At 54.6% G+C, this 23,830-nt stretch overlaps 1 protein-coding gene across 15 annotated transcripts in view; it reads right to left on the reverse strand.

Moving 5' to 3' along the window:
• CACNA1E (calcium voltage-gated channel subunit alpha1 E) overlaps window positions 1–23,830 on the reverse strand; it is a 498,756-nt gene that overhangs the window by 36,612 nt on the left and 438,314 nt on the right. For all 15 annotated transcript variants that reach the window (XR_005656965.1, XM_039881316.1, XM_039881318.1 and 12 more), the window contains 10 exons: window positions 21,259–21,415; window positions 20,550–20,679; window positions 19,892–19,951; window positions 18,958–19,064; window positions 6,929–7,025; window positions 4,487–4,647; window positions 3,858–3,995; window positions 2,806–3,007; window positions 1,842–2,006; window positions 1,124–1,234 (listed from right to left, as the gene is read on the reverse strand). Coding sequence is in view for 14 of the 15 variants with exons in the window: in XM_039881316.1 (XP_039737250.1) it covers window positions 1,124–1,234; window positions 1,842–2,006; window positions 2,806–3,007; window positions 3,858–3,995; window positions 4,487–4,647; window positions 6,929–7,025; window positions 18,958–19,064; window positions 19,892–19,951; window positions 20,550–20,679; window positions 21,259–21,415 (1,328 nt within the window). In the remaining variant the exon portion in view is untranslated. The remainder of the gene's footprint in view (window positions 1–1,123; window positions 1,235–1,841; window positions 2,007–2,805; window positions 3,008–3,857; window positions 3,996–4,486; window positions 4,648–6,928; window positions 7,026–18,957; window positions 19,065–19,891; window positions 19,952–20,549; window positions 20,680–21,258; window positions 21,416–23,830) is intronic.

The following is a 23,830-nucleotide window of genomic DNA, read 5'->3' on the forward strand; positions in this document are numbered from 1 at the left end:
GTTTCTTTTTACTCCTTTATTTCCCCAAGTCTCAAGTCTCAAAACGCTCAAAAGGGAGTCAAACGAACAACAGTACAGCCACCTGCACTGGGTTCCCTTCAACTCTCCTCCCCAAACCATCAAATTAATGACTTTTCAAAGAACCGTTAGGAGAGCAAAAGCAACTCACAATCGACACTCACGGCTATGGAGCCGCTACCAGACAAGCCCTCCTTCCGACACCGAGCGCTCCTTGCCGGGGAAGCCGTATGTATCGTGTGCATGTATATATATAAATAATTTGGGATGGTGACTCCCATGCTGAATAAGCGTGAAACAGCTGTCAAGTGGGTTTATCTGCATCTCACCCATCTCACTGCAAACGCCGAGGCAGGGTGGGGGCAGAGAGGACTCTTTTGTTTACAGGACACTGAAGCAAAGGGCTGGGTTTGCCTAACACTGGAGAGCAGATGCGAGAATTTGCCAATCATAATTAGGTAAGAAGTAAAAGGACAACTCATGCCAGAAAAACGCATCCCAACCCTCCCCAAACCCACTTCCAGAATACACACATATCTATATCTCTCCCTCTGCCTCTGCCTCTCCCTCTCCCTCTCCATCAACACACACACGCACGCACACGCGCGCGCACACACGGTCATTAGCCTTTTTCAGCTTAATAAACATTTTCTTTGTTGGCAGAAATTACTCTTTATGCAACTAACAATTAGGTAAAATCTATCACCTGCTACATTTGAGGCTGAGAGGGACACTTTCCTATTTGAGTCATAAAATTTCATACCTTTTACCAGCAAACGAGCACTCAAAGTTCATTAGTCCCATCCTTGTTTTGCTCCTTACCAAAGTGTAACTCGCAGTGCTAGCGAGACCCGATATGACAGTCACTGCAGACAGAACCTGACAGGACCAGAGCTGATGGCCAGATGCGTGAGGAGCTTGGGCTCTGGTCCCTTTGCCCTTTCTCCCAACCCCCTCACACTTCGTCTCGTCGCTACAGCAGTTTACCGAGCAGTCGACAGGAGCCCCCCCACAGTTAGATGGGTAGGTGCGTGAACCCTTTGTGGAAAGGGGCGGCCACCCTCCGTCTGACAGAGCGTGGGGATGCGCGGGCTCCGCGACGTACCAAGAAGCCAAAGGCGATGATCTTCAGGACACATTCCAGGGAAAACACCATGGTGAAGGCTATATTCAGGTACTTCAGCGCCAGCTCGTAGGTGCAGGGGGCGGAGTAGTACTGCCAGGAAGAGAGCAGAGCAGAGAAAGAACCAAACCCTTAAGGTGAGAGGGAGTTCTGCGTCGCCGAGGCTGGCCATCTCTCCTCCCTGCCCCTGGGGGACGCGCTGGTGCGTGGCATGGGAGAGACGGCCATGGATGCCGGAGCGGAGACCACATACCTCCGTGACAGAACAGGAAAGGGACAGGGCCACACGCACCGTGCCCACCAACGCCGCTCATGAGAACAGTCGTCTCCAGATGAAGATGGGGAGGGCGGGAGCATTTTCTGGAGTTAATCACCTGCCCATTTGGTACTAAATAAGATCCAACCTCTCTCAACACTCCTTGAGGGTCATCTGTATCTCCTGACATTTCCGGCCCCTCCGAACCTCACTGCCATCACCCCCTCTGGCCGCGGGGACTACGTGACCGCTGCTGCCACGTTTCAGTGCGTTTTGCCCCAAAGCCCCAGAGGCTGAGCTGTTGAATGAGCCCAGATCAACAAGAGATTCCATGATGGGGAAGTGGAGGCAGCAAGCAGCCCGGTCAGTGTTTTCCCGGGCCCCGGACGCACACGCGAGTGGTCCGTGAGGGAGCAGCCGCCGCGGGCCGGCCCGCCGCCTCACCTTCATCATCAGCACGATGGTGTTGAGGGCGATCATGGCCATGATGGTGTACTCGAAGGACGGCGACACCACGAAGTGCCAGACGCGGTACTGGAAGGTGTGCCTGTTCTGCGGCATGTAGCGCGTGAGGGGCTTGGCGCTGATGGCGAAGTCGATGCACGCCCTCTGCGGGAAAGTCACAGGGAGAGGGGGTCAGCCGGAGCCCGAGGCCCCTACGCCCGGCGCATCGGAGCATCGGCGGTCCGGGAGGCGATCGGCCGAGGATGGCGTGTGCTGACGAGTGCTAACGAGGGGGACTGTGAGAGCAGAAACGAAAATGCTGACGAGGACTACGTGGACAAAACTCCAGGTGAGACGTGGCCTGACTGCATGCACGGAACTGGGGGATTCTGTCACGCGGGGCAAAAGCTTCATGGTTATTAATGTCCTTCTTTCCCGTGGCTGAGGTGTGCAGGCAGGAAGCCCCACCTGACGCCCTCGACCCGAAGTGAAACGTCTCTAGGCGTTATCTGCATTTCTTTTATAGTCTCTAGCAATTTCTAGTTCAGTTCCATCATAAAAGTAATGAACCCTACAGTGTGCCAGAACCGTGTTTGTTATTAGAGAAACAGTAATAAGCAAGCCACGTTCCCCTCCCTGACAGCACGTACACGCCGCAGAGGGACACGGCCAGGCGGGCAGATGTCGTAATGTTACAACGTTGGCGCACACAGCTCCCTGCCGTTTCTGGAGTCTGCGCTGCATCTGAGACACCTTATGTGCCTCCCGGCTCCCTGTGCCTCACACGTGAGCCTCAGACAGAACAGATGCTGAAAAAATGTCTGTTTAATGACTTCTTTCCCCCTCACCTTCTCTCTATAATTCTTAATCAAGGTAAGAAAAGTCGGTCTGCCCTCCCAACACCGCCGGAGCGGGCCTCCTCCCCGGAGCCCCCGTGCCCCACACTGCAGGCCACGCGCTTTACCTCGTTCTTCTCCAGGCTGCACTCCTCCATCATCTTGTCCCCTTGCTCCTGGAAGGTGATGATGATGAGAGCCACGAAGATGTTGACAAAGAAGAAAGGGAAGACGACGAAGTAGACGACATAGAAGATGGACATCTCCATGCGGTTGCTGCGACTCGGGCCTCGGTCTTCCTCCGTCACGTCGACGGAGTGCTGCAGGACTCTGTGGGGACGGCACGAGGGGGCACGGATGGCGGACGGCAGTCCGGGCAGCTGCTCTGACGCGAGGCTTCGTCAGGAGGCGTGCCACCCATCATACATGTTATCTGATCTCCTTGACTTTTCGGATCCTCCATGAATATTCTGGGGGTCCGTAATAACCACACTGGTGGAGATTCAGTGACACTCAACCCACTGCTCTTCCGGTCCCTGTCCCATCACGCGTCCAACTTCTAAGCCACAGAGGGACTTTTTAAATTTAGGTTGTCACGTTCAACACCGAGACTCCTGGACTTCCGTTTGGCATTCTGCTGCCACCGGAAAGGGTGTCTCGGCAGTAGCCGAGTCTCGGAGAAACCGCCCTGCAGCTCTGGGCGCATGAGAAACTGCGTTTCGTCTGCTTTGTCAGAGGTCTGATCACAGAGGGTGTCTCTGGGTTCTGCCGGCTCATCCTCACCCCTCAATCTGCAGGTGCAGGGCCAACCCGGAGGATGATCCCGTTTAAAGCAGCTCCCAGGGGCTCTTGTAAGGGGCAGAGAGCTGTTCAAAACCCATCTGTTCTATAGGAGCCAGACGGCTCCACTCGACTCCTCGAGACTTGCCTGAAACGTTAAGAGTTTCAAATATTTCCCCGACTTTGTCATCGACCTCTCGATTTTTGCCTTAAGCATTTTCATTCTTCCTCTCGTCGGCCTCTCTCGCCCACTCATAACCACTTACTCTCCCTGGCACAACGACAAAGGGTCAGCCTTGTTCAGCTCGCATCGGCTTCTCATGGCGACCATGCGCGCCCCCCGCCCCGCCCCGCCCCCCAAGCTCACAGACGAGCCCGCCGCCTCGAACGTGCCACTCACTGAGGCCACCCTTCCCCCGTGGAGACGGTGAAGAGGGTCAGCAGGGCCCAGACGATGTTGTCATAGTGGAACTCGTGGCGCTTCCATTCCCGACCTTTCACCTCCATCTTGTTTTTCTCGTGATCGACATAGTTGCCTCTGAAATCAGCGTACAAATGAGATCGAGCCGCTTCACCGCGGCTCACGGAAAAGCAAGGACGTTCTGTGGACTTCGGGAATGGGGTAACAGTGATCCGCATACGCATGCGAGGGGGAAGGGATTTTGTTCACGGCAAGGTGTCACCGTGGGATAAAAGTGGGACCTGGTGCCCATCGGACATAGAAGATTAGCCCCGAATCCTTTCCCTAGTCACCGTGCAACCTAAACTTGCCACGCCTCGGCTTCCACGTCAATACTACGCAACTACGACCTATCTCAAAGGTCGTCAGAGAGATTTAAAATGAAAAATGGGACGTCAAATGCCATGGGCCACGTCTGACACAGAAGAGGTGCTCGATCGAAGTTCAGCGACTTCCTATTTTGCCTTTTTCCCCCAAAGAGGAATGCAAGAGAAAGGGCAGACCCCTCTGTGGAGGGCCGGGGGGCCTCGTGGGACCTGCCCTAGCAGGGAGGGAATGGTGGGACTTACATGCACTCTTTCTCCGTGTCCTTGGAACTGTCTGTGCAATAAAAGAACTTGCCCTTGAAAAGCTGAACTGCGATGACGGCAAAGATGAACATGAAGAGCTTGTAGACGATGAGGATGTTGAAGACATTCTTCAGGGAGGTCACCACGCAGTCGAAGACGGCCTGTGGGGAGAAGGGGCGGCCCCGGGCGTGAGGCCGTGAGCCCCTGTGCGTGCCGGGAGCCGAGCCGGGGCCAGGCCGCCACCAGCCAGCCCCACGGAGAGCGTCTCAGGAGACATCGCCCTGCTAGGAAGTGACGCTCATGGGATTCGGAGCTGGCTTCCAAGGTGGTCATGGCTACAAGCACCTAAAACCTGGGAAGGGCTATTTCTGGTCTGAAGTGGATGGGAAACCCAGAGCGGCGGAGACCAGGGGACATCAGGCAGCGGAGGGACGGACACGTCCGTCAGGTCCCCGCGCTGTGCTCCGCCTGGTGGGACACACGGAAACCGAGAGCCCGTTTCAGCCGTTCGATAGCTTGTCCCTGACCTTACATTTACTTGGTGGCATTTAGAGTTGATTTATATACTGAATGTGTATTGTTTTCTCTGCTCCTTTCGTAACGAATCAGAGTGATAATGAACTGTCATCTTTGTTTAATGATGTTTTGTAATAAGTTCCTACATTTGCTCCAATTATGTTCAGCATTTTAATGTTCTTGGCTGTGCAGGGGATGAAGATGCAACAGCTGACGTGGGAAGGGACGGAGGGCCACCCTCTCGGGGACCGGGACGGCCGAATCGGGAACTTGCACGTCGGTGAAAGGCGACGGATCTCCCTCTGGAGAAGCCATTCTAGACCCTACGCCGTGACAAGTTACATGGGAATTTGACACATTTCAAGCCATTTTTTAGGTTATTTTCTAGGTTTTTAGGTTTAGCTGGCTGGAGTCTGGCCCCACGATGGCGCCACGTCCGTGCACTCTGCCGCAGCGGTGAGCGAGCGCTGCTGGTCTAATTAGTTCAGCACTGCGGGGACTGTGAGTGCCACGCAGCCCGGTGGAATCATCAGAGCCACCTACATTTCCCTCAGGTCCTGGAGCTGCAGAGAGAGGAGCCAGCACTTCCTAATTAGACGGAATTAACCAAGGCCGGGTCGCCTCTCCCCTTCGCTAACTAATCTCACCGTGCCACCTGGCTCGGAGGAGATGCCACCACAGGAGCCCGGGCTGCAGCTAACAGCAGCGGCTAAGGCCCAGGCCTCCTGGCCAGATCTGGTCGGGGGCGGGGCAGAAAGACATGACTATTAACCGACACCCGCCCAGGCCAGGCCCTGCGCTGGGCCGTTACTGGAGGCGGGGGCTGTAGTGGACAGTGTGTGAAAGGTTGCCAGACACTGGGAGCTGCTTCCCTCCGTGCGGAAGGCGGGGCAGTAAGGACACTTCCCGTGGCCACGAGTACCTCTGTTGGGGAATCCACACAGGTGAGCCAGGGGCTCTGAGAGGAAGCCACTCTCAGCCCGTTAGGGGCCTTCCAGAGTGAATTTCCAGCAGCCACTTTGATGAGGCTGGCTGGTTTTGCCACCTGTGCAGAGCCAGAGGGTAGAGAGGGAAACAGTCTCTCGAGGCCAGGGCAGGGGGTGGCAGAGGGCTGGTGGGGAAGGCCAGGGGGCGTGGCTGGCTGTCATCCATAGAAACTCAGGAGAGGGCTTTTCTCCCCTGAGGCTGCAGCTTCCATGACAGGAGCATGTGGGGTGGGGTGGGGTCGGGGGAGGCAGGTTCAGCCGGCCAGCGAACAGACTGAAATGGAAAAGTGCACCCTGAGGGCTGGCAGGATGAGGTGGTCAGCAGGGCGGGTGCTGGTCGAGGAGCAGAACGGAGACAATCTGCCTACGAAAGCGCAGGTCCCGGCTACAGGACGACTTACTTCACGTTTGCTCACTTCCCCGTTCTTTGCTTCTGCCCTAAACGACTCTGTTCTTGGGCAGGTTGTTGACCTCAGAAATAGGCAAGGTTGGGGCTCGGGGAGCCTTTCCTCCCCTGGGCCGTGCGGAGAGACCACCCCGTCAACCGGCCTGGCCGAGGGTGCGGCCGCGGCAGACGGAGGGTCCCTACCATGCCGCTTGGTGTTCTGGGTCTCCCGTAAGCACATAGGAGGCTCCAGGTGACACAGGGCTCTTCCTGGATGACATGACACACCCGAGTGTATGAAATTCCACCTGGGGCTGGACTTGAGAGGCAAAAGCCCCTTCGTGGTTTTCTTGGGGTGTTGATGATTTTCCTTTGAAACTAAGACCCATAGCTCAGGCAGGTGACAAACAAAAACAAAAACAAAAACAAAAACCCAGTCCCCGTGTGAGCAAAAGCAGTATGTCCAGCAACAATTCTCCCAAAGGAAAGCGACCGTGGCTAACGAGAGAAGAGGGGAGGAGGGGGCCGATGGGGGGGAAGCTTGGGGGCCATTACCTTGAGCTTGGGCAAGCGCTTGATGGTCTTCAGCGGCCGCAGCACCCGCAGCACCCGCAGGGACTTGATGGTCTTGATGTCCCGCCCTTTGTTGGTTCTGCAGGGGAGAAGCCCCCGGGGAACCACAGCACAGGAGAGGACAAAAGTGACGTTCACACGGTGGCAGTGACACCAGCAGGGGAAACGCGGGGAGAGGTAGGCAAGGAGGGTCCTCCAGGGAGACCCCGCAAAACATGCTTTGGGAAAATTTCCAAGCCACTCCCCGATGTGCACACACTCACAGGCACACACACCCATGCGTCCTCGCCAGAGGAACACACAGGCACACACAGAGGCACCGAGCACATTCGTTAATCATCTCCCCCTCTCCTCAGCAGCCAGAGGAAGGCTGCTCATCAGCACAGGGGTGAAACCCACATGGAGGTAAACTGAGTAAGGGGTGTGGCCGGAAGCCCACTGACGATGCCCACTATGCCCGGGCTGGCGCTTGCTCAGTAGAAGGCTCCCCAGGGATGATGGCCAAACGGACTGTAACCCAAAGTTGAGAACAAGCCTCGTCAGGGAAAGGACGCGATCTAGCCCTTTGTTTGGGTCTAGGTTTGTCACCTCTGCAGAGTTCACTGGCTCAGCGGGGAGCAGGGTGGAGAACAGCGCACATGAGGCCCTTGCTGTGCTGGGCGCCCGTTCCCACAACAGCACCAGCACGTCATGCAGGCTTCTTGCCAGGACCTCGGCTTACACCCCAGCTATCTCTGTGCGGCTGGCTCTTCCCATAGGCCCTTCTTTTTTCAGATGCTCTGCCCCAGCACTGCAGGGAGGGCCAACCCCTTGGGGGAGGCCTTGACTGCAGACCCTGGCCGCCTTCACCCGGGCCCTGAGGCCAGTGGCCCTTCCTACGGGCCTCTTAGAACTGTCTGCTTCTAACAGACAAAATACATTCTCAGGGATGAAATGAATACATCGACTTGCATTTCTCTTTCCACTCTGCTCATCCTCTGAGATCTCTGCATTCAATTCTAACAACTGCAGTTGGTAAAACACGCAGATGGTGGGAAACGAGACTCTAAGTAGTGAGGTCAGGCTGTGGCTCTTTCCTCGTACTGGTCCAGATGAGTATTACACCAACCACCCGAGGAAATGGGATCCAGAGCATCCCTTGGGAACTACAAGGGCTTCCGCCGGCTTCTCACCTTGTCTTTCCTGTCATACCCCTCCGCCCGCCCAGACAGGGAGATAAAAAGTCTATTCTTTCCCAGAAGGCTAGGTAGGAGGACATTTAATACACTACAAGGGATGGTGGCAACGCCCAGACTGTGAATTCAAAAACCCTCTTAATAGCTAGAAGCCAGGACCTACAAGTCCCTTTTCTTCAAGCCTAGATCTGAATATAGATAATCCAAAGGCATCACACTGATATGGTCTTTTGCATCCCAGGGCTTTGCATATTTAATAGACTCTTTTACTGTATGAGGTTCGCCTAACTAATAAAGGCAACCTACAAGCCAAATACAAATGTAAATCAATAAGAATGGTCTCTTCCCAAGAAGGCTGGGCCACTCCTCATTTGTGTTCTCTTGGGTATCAATGAAAACTCACCACTCACATAAACTCACCAGGCCTTTCTCAATGAGCCGGCTCCTTCCCTCCCAGCCATGCTTTCTCCCTCCTCCAACCCACTCCTCGTATTTTTCCCTTCAAAGAAAACTGAGAAAAATATTTACCCCAAAGCGTTCCTGTGGAGGATCCAAACAGAAAGCAGTTAAAAGAGGGGGGGGAGGAGGGTTGGGAAGAGAGAAGGAAGAGTCAGAAACTTCATGGAGAAGAGAGGAAAAACTGCAGCAGCACAGGCCCAAGACATCCTGCCGCAGCCTTGGCACACGCCGCGTCCAGCGCCTCGTGAGGGGAAGGCCCGCACGCTCGCTCCACACCAAGCTCTCCGAGCCGCAAAGACGCAGGCCCTTCACAGATGCTGGATGGCGCGTCCCATGCGGCACTTCCTCCCACTGGGCCACGCTTAGCTGCAGTTTCCTGAATGTGGGCTCCCATTTGCTTAGTGGCCTTCTGACAAACTCTTTGTTTCCAGTGAGTTGATAAGCGACACAGCTAGAGAAATTACGCCTGCTCAGGGCCGGAAAGCATCTCTCTGGACGGCGTGTGAAGTCACCGTGGCACGGTTATGCTCACGAAGAACGGCATTCGGGGAGGGGCCACCCTGAGAGGGCTACTCTGACATCCCTCACCAGCACAGGTGAGCGACTCCATCACACCACCTTGAAACTTGGCAGAGGTGTCTATCAAGGTCCTGATGTCACCCAATTGATAAATTACATGACTGTCCATCGATTGTAAGCTATGTACTGTGCAGCTTGAAGAAAAATCACCTGAGCTCTATTGGTGAGGCTTAACGTCGACTGAAACAAAGGTGAGAGCATAAATACAAAATACTCGAGACACAAACGATGAGAGCTAACTTTCTGAATATTTATTCTGGCCTCAACTCTGTGCAACTCTCATTTGGCCGCCCTGATAACTTTAGGGCACAGGCATCACTCTCCCCATGTCACAGATGACATTCGGAGAAGCTAAGGGGATGCCCAGCCTTGGCAGGGCGATCTGAGACAGCGGCCCCAGTCTGTACGATGCCCGAAGCTCTTGCCTGACCCCCAGAGCCTCTGCGCCAGCAGGCTTTGGTCTAGGCTGTGTCACATGGCTCACTGAACGCCAGAGCTGGGAACGATCTCTGAAGTCCCCTTAAATGCAAAGGAGACTGGCCGAGGACAGTGACAGCCACAGTGCCAGGGGTGAGCCAGCCTGCTGCTACCAAGAAGTGCCTAGAATTCAGGCTTCGGCTCTTAGTTGCTAGTTGCTGTGAAGTTATTTTTTCTTTTTCTTAAGAATTTTAAAAAATGTACCACGAACCTACATTACACAAAAAATATACCACAAAGACTTCTAATGGCCATTTTTTTACTCAGCAAAGGAGCCCACGTTCAAAATTATATCGATTTCACTATACATGATAAATGAGGGAAATAAACCCAAGACCTCATAAGCCTTATTAAATCCCCCACACAATAATCTCTATCTGTTAAGAGAGCAGAGATAACACCTTCCTCTGAGTTATAACAGCGCCTTTTCACGCAGGAGCTCAGGTAGGTCAGGCAAACAAACCTTTACGTGTTCACATAACAGCACTGACGGTCGATGTACATCAGGCTCACTTTCTAAGTGCTGGATACACTGTTGTGAACAAACGAGGTCCCCAACCTTTTGAAACTTATACTGGTAGGGAAGACAGGCCTCGAGGAAACCAGCAAACAAATGAAAGTATTATTTCGAGCTATATGCCACGGGAAAAATGGACTCATTTGATTGAAAAGTTTACCGAAACAACTACCCAGGTCCCCCTCCTTCCCTCAGGCTGCATTCGTCCTGAGCAAAAGCTGAGGTAGACTCGTCCGCATCCCCAAAACGAGAGGTCAGAGTGGGATCGATGGAGGGGCAGGTGGTCCAGGGTCGCACCCCCCAGGCTTTCACCCTGAGGCCTGAGCAGCCAGCTGCACCTGGACAGGTTCTCAGAGGTCCACGCTCACCAACATCCACCTCAGGAAAGCAGGCCCCACAATTCTCGCTCCTCCCGCACATGTGGATAAAGGACAGAATTCAGTCTCTACAGTGAATCTGCCCCAGAATCCACGTAAAATACCACGCTATGGAGCAAAGGGGATCTCTGACCGTTGCGTGTGTGTCCCTTACAGGGCTCCTCGATGGTACGCCCTGATCTTAATGGCGGACTGCAGCTGCCGAATGTCCTGCGGGGGGTGGCGGCTACCTGTCCCATGCTGACTTCCAACGATCTGAGGCAGCGACAGGAAGGAGTCACAGGGTCAAAAGCAAAGTAAAGATCAGTCGTTGCCCTGCAGCTCTCCCAACAGGCCTCGCAGAGGAGCCAGTGAACAGCTGGGAATCTGGGCGGCCGCAGGAAAGCGCCAACGCCCTCTCAGCCGTGCTCACACGGTCAGCGCTGATTTGCAAACTGCCATTTGACATGAAAGGAATACCGGATAACGGAGCCATGGAGTCAAGAAAAGTCACAACGACTTAGCTCCCATTAATCGAAACATATCGGAATTTATACACGGGCTAGGCCACGTGACCTTCCCCAAACCCACGCCTACGAGAGTTATCTAAGCCATTATCGAAGTCCACAAGATCGCCAAAGAGGTGGTTTACCAAACTAAGAGGACACGCTCTTCACACACGCACATTGTTTCAAAAATAATTCATGTGCTTTTTACCAATAAAAATAATCTTTGATAACACTCTGCTCGTCTTTGCTATTAAATGCATAATCAGAATTTTTTTACACTGCCTAGCGAATTAGTGAAATGTTATTAGCTTTAAAAATGGGCTCTAATGTTAAAATTTAAGGATAATTTCACAGGCTAGGATGCGCTGGTCCCACTTTAATTGGGACTTAATTGGGCCACCCAATCTTCCGTTTATTTTCTACTTATTTGGTAAATCCCTGGCTATTCTACAGGAAAAAAAAAAATGCCACATTTCTCTAATGTCTCATCAGTAAAAGATAAGAATTTTCCAGCTCAGTGGTCGAGTCGCCCCTCGATCTCTCATGGGTAATCACTCATTCTCAGTAATCTCGCTCTCCGGCGTTCCGGGCCCCCTTTTCTCAAAGGACCTGCTCCCAGATTGGTCTCTGCTGGAAACCGGCTCCCTCCAAGCAGGGCAGAACAGGGACGTGGGGTCCTGGAAAGCCTTTCCTCTTCTGAGTAGAATGGCCTTCTGTCCCGTCCCAGAAGCCGGGAGGGACAGCGAGCGGGTCTGAAGGAAACTCTGGCATTGGGGGAACAGCGAGGGGGGTCACGCTGGGGGGCGCCTTGAGCCTGGCTGAAGAGTCTCCACTATTATCTGCCACTATACACTAATATACACTAATAACTGCCACTTCCTGTGCACTTACTAAGTGTTTGGCACTGCACTGAACATTGGATATAGTGTACCTTCTTTATAATTCTCGTAAGATCAGAATGCAGTTCTTTTTAATTTCCCCTGACAGATGAGCATGCAGACGTTCAGAGTTCAGGCTGCTGATAATTAGCGGGGGTGGGCTCAGACCTTAGCTGGCCTGACTCTGGGACCTCTGCTCTTCCTGTTGATGTTACGATGCCTTTTCAGATGGGAACCACCAGAAGGTTCTAGCCAAAGAAGGAAACAGCAAGAGAGACTGGTCGTTCCTGAGTTCCGATACTCAGATATCTATTCCAGTGTTTTAATCAGCCTGGCGTCGTGAGGGTTCACGTGAAGGAAAAGGTGCAGCTGAAATGGCATGGCGGACGCGGTTCTCCCCGGGGCCCACAGGGCTTGCCTGTCTCCAGGCGGAGGCAGAGGCTCTGCAGGCTGAGGAGAGAGCCACACCAAGCTACCACTTTGGGTTAATGGCTTAGAACCAACTAGAACAGCAGATAGAGGGGAGCTCAATGTCACGGAGAAAGCCCTGAACTTGAAATTTAAAAAAAAAATCAATTGTTTAAGAACTGGCTTTGCAATGAGCAAGTCTCTTTCTCAGCTGTGGAGCAGGACTGTCCATCCGCTCAAGAATGTAAAATCATCACCTTTACCTTGTCACTGCCTTGCTGCTGCCGACTGGGGATTATTTTGCTTCCTGACCCATGCCTCGGCATCTCCCGGGGTCACCCGTGAACCCTAATCCTGTGACTCTGCCGTCTTCCTTGTCCTATGACCAGAGCACCAGCTCTCTGCACTCTCTCCTTGCACACACGGACCTCAACGAGCTCCCTGAACACACTCGTGGCTGCCTTTGCAAACTTCGTCCTTTGCAAAACACAGCACCATACTTTAACTGGAAGGTGTTTTTGCTCAAGCACTGAGAAGCAGCAGGAGACAGCAAAGCATCTTTCCCTCAGCAGTTCTGTTACTCAGTCTGGTCAATCTAATGACCTGACTTGTCTTGCTTCTCAGCCTTCATATTCTTAACACACCCACAGACTCCTAATCTGATCTACGAAGGCCTTGGTGCTGGCTGAAGTCCAGCCAATGCACCCCCATGCTCTGCCACCAGCAGCTAGAGATGGGGTGTGTGTGTGGGGGGGCGTGTATTACAAATGCTAGGCGGTGCGTGGATGAAGCAGATGGTGGGCAGGTCACGTGATCTGAGCTAATACGTCCCAAGTCCCATCATGAACTCTTCTGGCCTTAGTTACTCTAAAACTGCTTTTGAATCTGGAAGGTTCCTACTAATCCTGTAGGACTGGGCTCTTCGCAGAGCTTTGAAGGCTCACCTCCTGTGCAGGGCGCTTTCTGCATCTGGGTCTGGTTGGCCACACTGCTGGTTACCACATGGATAAGGCCAGCTTCTTTGATTGGACCATTTCATTTTGCTTGATTCTGTAGCCACAGGCAAAGATCCCATTTATAACCATGTCCCAAATTCGTGCTTGTTAATCAGGAGAAATACTTAGGCATCCACATTCATCACTTCCATGTGATAAAAGTCTCCAAGAGCGTGTTCTGAAGAGGGGCCCCCAGCAGCACCAACGGCACAAACGACAGACAGCACACTCCCCAGTGTTCGACAAGGAGCATGCGCTCTGGGGCTCGAGGCCAGGAACAGGCAGGATGGGAACTCCTCTCTTTCAGGCACTCCCTCCATGTGGCTCTCACTTTGTCCCTCCATGTGGCTCTCACTTTGTCCCTCCATGTGGCTCTCACTTTGTCCCTCCATGGAGACACTCCCAAGGCAGCGAGAGTACAATACAGCACTGGGCACAAGAGTCCACGGCCATTAGTCATCTTTAGTGTCCTTGCCTGGGCACAAAGTCAGGAAAAGTCACAGGTGAGGTGACTCTTAAAGCTGGGGTCTCGAGGAACTGCATCTTTCTACCTGCTGTTGGAGACTTCACTGCTGGGAGTTTCCAGCCCCAGCTCAGCTGGCACCCTAAAGCCAGTTAGTGGGCCACCTGACGGCCAAATTTAGCTTTAATCCTTCACTCTCTTCCACGCAACAGCAGAACTGAACGACCTGCCTGGCTCGGTGGCAAATGCGTCTTCTTTGCACGGAGCAAGAATTTGTCCGCTCTTCATTTTACCCCTATGAGATTAATGTGTATTCATGGCTTTCTTTGCGAGACCCCCCTTCAGTTCTAGAAGTCGAGAAAGAAGCTCCAAAGGCAGAGCTTGAGGTGTGCGGGGGGTGCCCTGGCCACAGGCAGGCAGGGAAGACCAGGAGGAGGAGCCAGCCAGGTGTCAGGTGAGATGTTAGTTCTACTGTTACCGTGCTCTGTCGAGTGAGAGCACAAACGAGCATTTCGGTTCTAAACAGTCGCTCCTTTCTCAGCAGCAGCAGCTCACGGTCACACTTTCACAAACACAACGCCCCCAAAGCAGAACCGGAACCAGAGGACCACGTCCTGTGGCTGCTTGGGGCCCTTCGAAACCTGAAATTGTCTGTACCTATTTCGCCGAATGAATTCAGAAGCAGCTCTGCCGCTGCGGCTGGTTCTGCACGCATTCAAAAGACCTTATCCATCTTAGAGACTAGGGCACAGTGTCAAGTGTCAGGAAAGTGACGTACTTCAATGAAAAGAATGGAACAAAAGCTAATGTGGGAATTCCGGTTCCTTCTGGTATCAAGAAGCAGACTGACTCATGCTTTTCCTTTCTGGCTACGGGCTGAATAATGAAGAGCCAAGTGCAGCTGCGATCCAGACTTTCTGTGGGGCACCGAGTCCTGACCTGGCCACGTGCCCCACTGCGATGGCAACGGGAAGCTTCGGGGTCAGCTGCCAGAGAGCTGGCGTGAGTCTGCCTGACGCACGGGCCCAAGCAGGGGAGGAGGCGGTGGCAGGACCGCTATGTTTCTTTTAAACTGCTTGTGTTGACAAGCCATTACAAACGGTAAGTTTACTATTCAGAATCCAACTCGGGATAGCTCGCCTGGTGACCTGACTTGAACTAGGCAAGTAACACACTGTCAAACAATGCATTCCCTCCTGAGATGCTGTCCCCCACCCACCTGCCTGCCCGAAGCCCTTCACTCAACGCTGGAGATAGACAACCCAAAGGCCAGAAAGCCTCACATCACTGTGTGGGGCCCCGGAAAGCTCACGAACTCAACCTGGCGGAGTGGCCATGTGACGCCCCTACCAGGTAGCTGACTCTGAGGGATGCCCCAAAGTGACGGAACATGCCCCAAGTGCAGACACACAGAAATGCCAAGGCTGGAACCATCTCTTTGTTCCTACCGAGGGGGGCCAGGAAGCAGAATTGATGGCAACAGAATGTGAGGAAACCAAGAAAAACTGTTTCTGGTCCTTCCGTGTAAAATAATTATCGAACAGAAAAAATCTCTCTTTTTCAGAAAGAAAAACATAAAAAGAGAAAGGTTTCACAGATCCAGTCACTCGCCAGACTTTTCTTGAAACCTCAGAGAGGAAAGGCACAGTCGGGGCTTTTCTAACAGTTGGCAAACACTCTGTCTCCATATGGCCCGGGACGTGGGACGTCGTGAGGGCAGTGGCAGGAGAGCCACACGCAGCCTCTGCCAAAACCCTGCTGGCCTCTGCCCTGCACGGGCTGAGGGAGGAGGCGGCCTGAGTGTTCTCATAAACGCTTTGCAATGTAGGAGGTGCCCTCCCCTGGTATGCCCGCGCCTGTGGACCCCCCTCCCATCCTCCTCAAAAGTCGACAAAGTTCTCAAACGGAATCGGTCAGGTTTTCATTATAAAGGACCCCTTTGCTTGATACGTGCAGCTACGGAGAAGAACCACCTCTCCTCGGCCACCGCAGAAACGACGTATATGTTGACGGAAACACACGTGACGGCAGGTGCAGGCCCCTGCCACAGAAGGGCTCGGGGGGCCGGCAACTTTCCTTGAGAATTCAGCGAGAGACCATTCCCACCCCTAGGCTAGGGGCACTGCCCTTGGGGCTTGGACTGGGTTCTGAGAAGGCTCTGGCGGGCAGTGGTGGGAAGGACGCCAAGTCACCTCTGATTTCTGAGGAGCCGCATAAAGATGTTACCATGGCAACCATCCTCGGTTCTGCTCAAACTGAGCGACAGCCTTCGCAGAAGCCTCAGTGGGGCAAGGGTCAATTTCAAGGAGGAAGGAGAGGCAGGCAGGAGTAAAGTTATCTCAATGGTGGCCATTCCCAGGGGCAAATATGTGGGATATGACAGTGAAAGTTGTAACCACGGGGAAGGTTTTAAAAAGCCTGTGGGGAAAACCACATTTGGCTTCCTGTTTGCCTGAGCCCCTGACCACAGCCCGGCAGTGGGAACATGGGCTTTTTCCCCACTGTCTGCCCCATGCCAGGCCCTGGGACCCTGGCTAGTTGACCAAAGTGATGGGGGAGCTGAATTCTCTGGTGCCCTTAATGAAGAAAGAGGGAGAAGAGATTTAGGAAGCGCAGGTAGATGAGCAACAACAAGCATCACCTGGACCTCCGCATATGTGACGGAGGCCAGGAGGGGAGAGTGTGAGCCTGATCCTGAGCAGGGCAGACAGGCGGGGAGCAGTCAAGTCCGGAAGAATGCTGACAGGAGACCGAGTGGATGGAGAGGATGTGCAAGTTCCAACTACACTTCGGAGAGAAATGAGTAGAAAGTCCAAGAGGTGACGTCGCTAAAAGCTAGTGACGGGTCTTAACTCTGGATCCGTCACATGATCGTGAACCCCAGAACCAGGGGATTCCTGGGGTTCCTTGCACTGTACCTGATCTGAGGACCAACAGGGCTCCAGGGCTGTTAAGGCTTCCCCCGCCGCCAGCACCAAAGCCACCAACGCCATTTTTCACAGGGACAAGAAAGAACAAGATAGATGACAACCCTCCAGCCTGTCACAGCTTTGGGTCTGAGGGGAGACAGCTGGACTGCAGCCATGGGTGTGTGTGCAAGGGTCCCTCTAAAATGCACCTCCCTCCCCATGGCACAGGCCAGAGCTGTGTGGAAACCGGCCTGTGTTCACCTTCGACTATTAGCATACGTTACGCAGCAACACACTTGGCTCTGGTATTCGGATTCATCGTATGGGAGAGTGAAAGGTACGAAGGGAGTGAACGTGTATCCATCACTCACACGGTGCCAGGCCCTGTGCTGAGCGCTGCACGCACGTGACCTTGTCTGCATTTCAGAGATGAGACACTGAAGACAAGTGGGTTAATATCTTGCTATGTATGTTGCCCCAGAATGCGAAGCTGGTAAGCAGAGGGGCTGGGATTCAAACCAGGGTCTCCTGGCTCCGCGGCCCACGACGCCTGCCACTCTCCCCTGCCACGCCCCCTCCCCATGGCTCTGTTCTTTGCAAAGATGGTGTGGGTTCACTCCTATGTGTGGTTCCCTCCTCGTTCTTTATTTCTGTCAGAGAGAGACAAATTATTTTACTGAGATCAAAGTTAGAGAAGAACAATATGGTGAAATGTATGCAAATGAATTGACAAAATGAAAAGGGATCTTGACCTTTTAAAGACCCAGGAGTAATACGTCTAACACAGGCAGACACGAACGCTCCTTGCCGAGGAGGGAGAGGAGGACCTGATGGAGCTGGAGCTGCCTTCATTTTTATCTCGCTGTGAGACGCCATGTAGACTGCACGGCCCGGGAAACAGCATGCTTCTGTGAAACTTCCTCGGGAATAGCTCAGCCGCGGCCAACAGGAGGCTTTCTTGCTATGTGAGGCACAGGGGATTCCACCTCTCACGAGGTTAATATGCTGGTGGCACATGGGGACAAGGGACACTGGAACTGTCCTTTCTGCCAGCCCAGCTCAGGGTCGCTAGCCACACTCAAGCCAGCTCTCATTTGGAGGGTCCGCCATGGCTGGGCCAGCAATGGACACAGCCCACCTCCCGGTTCCCAGAGACTGTAAATTCTCAGCCCAGTTGGGGACCTCTGCCTCTCCTGCAGAGAGCTCACCACCCCAGGACGTCCCTTCTCAACTCTCGCCCTACTTCTTTCTCTGACAGAAAGGACAGAGATGGCGGCTGGAGGTGCTCGGGGGGAAAGGTGGGATGGATGACCCCTGCTGACCACTTGGACCTGGCGAGGTATTTTGTGCCTTCCCTTTCGTGGCTACCATCGATGACGGCAGCTCACCCATGTGTTCCTTCTGCCCTATCGCAGCCTCGCTTAGAGGACCTGGCTGCCGGTCACACCCTGGCAGGCTGGGGGATCCCACTGTGCCACCTGGAAGAGCGTGCAACTGCCCGGGCAGTGGAACGAGGCGCAGACAGAGCCCGGAAGCTCATTCGTCCTCTGAGGCACTCTATACGCCAGCTTAGAAAAGGCCCCTGATGACATGCCTGCTTCAGACACGCCCCGGAGGGCTGGGGAGCCTGTTCCTTGGCTGGATTCCAGAGGAAATGTCACATGGGGTTGAAAAGTTGCTGCAGCTAGATCAGCATCCAAAAACAATTCCCCATAGGTAAGGAGCGTGGTTTAGTCTCCTGAGTCAGAGTTCAAGGCTGTCTCCCTGTGTGTTATCCGGGAATGGTGGGGAAGCCTTTCCTTAAACACACGAACGCGGTCTCTGTCCCTGGAGCAGCCCCGGGAGGACCGGCCCATGAGCAGAGAACCACCCCACGCTGAGGGTCTCGTGACCCCCAACTCTCGGCATCTTTCTTTCAAGCTGCAGCTTTGACAGAATCAAGAAATGAAAGGGTGCATCGGCCAGCCCCGGGTCCCTCCCTGAGCCCCAGGAGGCACTGCTCGCCCGCGGTGCTGACCCATCTCCAAGAAAGGAACTCGGGTCCTGTGACTTCCCCCTAGTGACCCCCGCGCCTCCTTCGCCAGCCCTGTCACTCAGGGCACGTGAGCTGAAGCCGGCAGGCTCTCGGGGGCTCGGCTGAGGGCCGCGGGAGGCAGGTGTCCAGGGCGGCACACCTGGGCACTGCGCTGCCCAGACCACTGCTCAGGCTGGTTCTGGACAGGGCCTCGAATCAGCCAGGGGCTCGGCGGGGAGGGAAGGTGAACCAACAGGAAGCGAGTTACTTACGCCAAAGCAAAGGCCACTAGTGCACCGACCACGACGATGAAGTCGAGGATGTTCCACAGGTCTCGGAAGTAGGATCCATCCTGCAGAATCAGGCCCTGGTCTACCATCTGCAGGAGGAGGATGCGGACAGCCACTAGTGAGAGCCCAGGAGGAGGACACGGACAGTCACTGGTCACTCAGGAGGAGGACGCGGACAGCCACCAGTCATCCCAAGAGGTGCGGGTGGCGGGCGCCCTGAGCTCAGGGCTCCCCACGGTGAAGTCTCCATGGACATCGTGTCCACGGCCCACCCTACACAGGGACCCAAAGAGCGGGAGAACAGGTCCCACAGGCTCTCTCCACATTAGGTGTGAAGCCTGAGGCCCCGTCTCGTAGCCACCGCATTCAGCTAGACTCCTCGGCTGCCACAATCCCCCGCTCATTAACGGCTCAGAGCCCCAGGCATCGTCACAAACAGATGGGAAAAAATCCCAGGTGGGTGAGACCAGCAATGAGATAGAAATGTGGGTGTCGGGGTGATGGGGGTTGATGGGGAACAGGCTGCAGGGCGGTGAGTGCAGCTGGGACCGGGTGCAGTCCAAGAAGATGCACCCCTACCCCACCCTTTGCCTTGGCACAGATCCAGGCTCAAACCAGTGAGTGCGACGGGGAGGCGACTGCTGTCTCCAAGCCTGTCTGCACCCCCGCTGCCTCCTGAGTGAGCCTGGCCCCTCCACAGGTCTACCTGAGTCTAAAGGGATCCACTCAGTCACACTGGACCACGACAGGCAGCCCTCACCCGCAGCCCGAGGCCAGGGGAGGGGGCTGCAGAGGCCTCGCTGGGGCTCTGCCATGGTCCAGGAGCAGAGAGCACTGAGGAAGGACACTGTACCAGAGGAGCAGACAGGTGACCCATCCAAACTCTGAAGCCCAGATTTTCTCTAGAGGCTTTTACCTTTATCACCATCTCGAAGGTGAACACGCCAGTGAAAACGTAGTCGAAATACCGCAGGACCTGTAAGACACACGCGATGGGGTGAAGCGGTGGTGCGGGGCCGCCAGGCGGCGCGCGCTCCCGTCTGCCCAGGGACGAGCTGTCCTGCACCCTCCTCACCCCAGCTTCGACCTCAGAACGAAAGCGTAAGCGCTGGCTGGATGCAGGGAGGACGGACACCATGGACCCTGCTGGAGCCACACGACCCAGTGGCCAGTCCCTGGCCCTTCCTGCCCCTTGGCCAGATCTTAACTTCTCGGATCTGACTCATCCCACAAACCTCTCCCTCAAGTACCAGCTCTGGACCTGGAATCCTTGTCAGCTCCCATCCTCCCCACCCCCATCGCAGCTCCTGACGTACACCCTTGGGACCTCCAGGTGTCTCCACTTCCTGCGGTAGAGCTGCAGCTCCCCATGACCTTGGCGATGCCCCCATCCAAGCCCACAGGTGGCTGCAGACCCCCTCCGGGGCCCTGGTGGGCTCTGGTGGGTCTCAATGCTTCCTCACGTCCCCAAACCAAGGAACCTTGCTTGGTTTGTCTCTCATGCTGGGGTGGGGAGGGGTCTGGATGGGGCGGGACCAGGGCACGCCGGCTGGCAAGGGGCCCCGTGCACGCACTCTGTTGCGCTCCGAGTTGGTCAGGACGGGGTCCTCGGCCGCCAGGGCAATGCTGCTGGCCGCGATCACCAGGAGGATACACATCTCAAAGTAGCGCAGGTTCACGATGTAGTGGCAAGCCCTGCGGATCCTGTGGGGGTAGACCGCCCGCTGAGCTGGCCCACTGCCCACCCGTCCGTGTCCCCTCATCCCCACCCCCACCCCCACACACATCAGCCCCTTCCAGACAGCCAGGCCCTGGCCGGAGGAAGCCTTGGGGAGAGCAATTTAATTTCTCAGGCACCACCCTTGATTTAAAGCCCCAGAAGGGGAAGGTAATCAGGTTGGTTAGAGGCTGCGGTACGCAGGCCAAGACGCATTATCTGCAAACATGTCCCGAGCCATGGGGAGCAGCCAGCGTCAGACCACACACACTCGGGGTGGCTCCACGCTGCCCTCCGCTGTGTCTTGCCGTCTACTGCCCCACTGTCCGGACACCGTAACAGAGCAAGGAAATCATAAGAACCCAGAAACATAAAGGTAAGACCTCGATTCTAAGATTCCTGAGGAAAGCAGCAACAGGTGTTCATGAGTCTCGGGGATTCTGACTCAAGAGCCTGCATCCCACAGACTGCGTTCTGGCCCCAGGTGGCCTGACAGTCCTTCCACCCTGACGGTCCCTTCCTCCCCGGAGCCTGGACGCGGGCAGGGGCGGGGGGCAGGGGCTTACGGGTTGGTGGTGCTGAAGATAAACATGGAGCTGTGGGGCACCATGGCTTTGCCCGTCTCTCGCTTGTCCTGCTGCGGCTGCTTCCCCAGCGTCTCCTCCTCCTCTTTGAGCTCCGCCTCCTTCAACGGGCTGGCTTCACCATCGGTCTTGCTGCCGACTGCAAGAGGGACGGCGCCGTTGTCAGAAACCTTGCCGCGCGCGAGAATGGAGCCCTTTGTTTCCCATTGGGGATGGGACGCAGAGGACAGAAAGGGCTACAGGGAGGCACCCGGCGAGGCGCCGTGCAGGCATCGGGGGTGTCTGCTACCTCGCACTGAGCTCAGGCCTCGCTCTCCTCCTAGCCTCGCCCTACCCCCAACTCTACGTGGTGTGCAAATCATTCTCATCGCATTTCCTTGGGTAACCGAATGGCTGTTTCTGCTGTCGAGCTTACAAGATTTCCGTCTAAACTCCGGATTCTTCGTACGTGTCCGCTACTGAAGTTTCACATGGAGGCCTCCAAGCGGCACGCACTGCTATTCCCATTTACAGATGGGGGAACCGAAGCTCAGGGAAGCCGGGCATCTATCTTAAGGTCACGGAGACGGTATGGGTTTCCGAGCCAAAATCCGACATCCCTTTAACGAAATCGCCCCTCCATGGAAGATTTTAGGGAACCATTATTCTGTTTGCGGCTGCCTTTCTGGCTGTGCCTTTTCCAGCTGTGATTAATGTAGAGACGAGAATGCAATATTCATGCAATGGTGGGTCCATGACTACATTCCAAGATCGAGAGAACGAGAGGGCCCAGACTGGGGGGCGCTTGTGGGCCCCCCACTGTTTCATAGGCAAGTCACAGGAGGGGTAAGTGGCAGAGAGGTTGAGGCCATCGGAGTGAGGACAAGGGTCCAGTCAGACCATAATGTTCCCCTTCGGTGAGTGACTCTACCCTAGAACCTTGTGTAAGCAGGAAAGTTCTGAGGTTCTGCCCCTTCCAGAACCTTCCACAAGCTAAGCCATCTGAAGTATTTAAAAGTTCTCTGATGATACGCTCTTACCTATGACCAAGGCCATGGACTGGCCAACCTTTCTTAACATCATTTCTCATAAACGAGAGTCCAAAACACTTATTAACTGGAGTATAAAATTAAACAGACGCCCAAAGAGGCTGTGAATCTGAGATCCTGAGATACGCCCCAGTCAACCCCAGGAGCGCTGGGCGTGGGGAGCGTCACTTATTCAGGCAGCACTGGCATTGTGGGTGTGGAGAAGGTGAAGGGAGGGAGGCTGAGCAGCGGAAGAGAGACACGCAGGGAGAGAAGACCGTTCTGTGAAGAGAAGAATGCGGAAAAAGTCGGAGGGAAAAAGCAAGGGTGGAATCCTGTGCTCACAGTTTAGTGACCGTGGGGCAGCAGGTGAGGAGTTAGGGCACCAAGAATAGGTGGATTAGGGCTGGAGTGATGGGGTTAGGGCAGGAAATAGGTGGTCAGAACTCAGAGAGAAGTTAGAGCAGGAATGAGGTATAGTTAGAAGATGAGAGGTTGTTAGGAATAGAGTCTGATTAGGAGTAGGGCTAGGGGGAATGGGGTTGGGCGGGGCTAAGGGTGGGGGAGGTTAAAGGGAGCAGGAATGGGTGCAGTTAGAGGGCAATTGAGGGGTATTCAGAGGAGCAAAATGGGTTTTGATTAGGGCTGGGTAGGGAGTAGGCAAGGTGGGGGTGGGGTTGGGGCAGAAAGGTGGGTGCAGTTGGGGCTGGGTGGGGGAGTAGGCAAGCTGGGGGTGGGGTTAGGGCTGGGTGTGGTTAGGGCAGAGATGGGGTGCAGGTTAAGTGCTTTCACCCTGTTTCCCTTTGAGGTCTCCTAGATTAGCACCCTGGCCCGAGAGAACTGTGAGGGAAGTGTGACTAAAAGCTCCTAGGAGAAAGCGAGTGGCTAAGAGTAACAGGTTCATAAAACGTGAGTACAGAGCCCTCAGGGCTCGTGGGTGCTCTCACTTTACACAGCGGTCCCCAACCTGTGTGGCACCAGGGACCGCTGCTCCTATGAGAATCTCATGCCTGATGATTTGAGATGAAGCTGAGGCGCTGATGCTAGCACTGGGGAGCGGCTGCACATGCAGATGAAGCTTCCCTTGCTGGCCCTCTTGCCCACCTCCCGCTATGCGGCCCAGTTCCTCACATGGCCTGGGGGTTGGGGACCCATTATAGGCGACAAACCAAGGCCTGAAGAGACATAAAGTTTTCTTGGAGGCCGCACAGTGAGCAGAGCCATCTCTGCTCCATCACAGGTTCCCTAATTTTTCCGGGTGGCAGAGTGCCTTGGAAGTCGCGGAAGAGGCCATCAACTATTCATACAACGAATCAAACAGCTGAACATGTAACTGGGTACGAGATATCACGTGATCTTCCTGAAGACTCTAATGCGGTCACAGGGGCCAAAGACTTAAGGACATTTTATGAGCAAAAACTTAAGATGGAGAAAACTCTAACTTATTTCTCCTGCAAACCAGGACAAAACTGCCGCTCATTTTTACGTGAAGGATGATTTCGTCCCGGAGTTTTCCACGTGGCTTTGCTGGGGCGACTCTGGGGCCG

Source organism: Pteropus medius, unplaced genomic scaffold (assembly GCF_902729225.1).
Source record: "Pteropus medius unplaced genomic scaffold, Ma_sr-lr_union100, whole genome shotgun sequence".
Lineage (NCBI taxonomy): Eukaryota > Metazoa > Chordata > Mammalia > Chiroptera > Pteropodidae > Pteropus > Pteropus medius.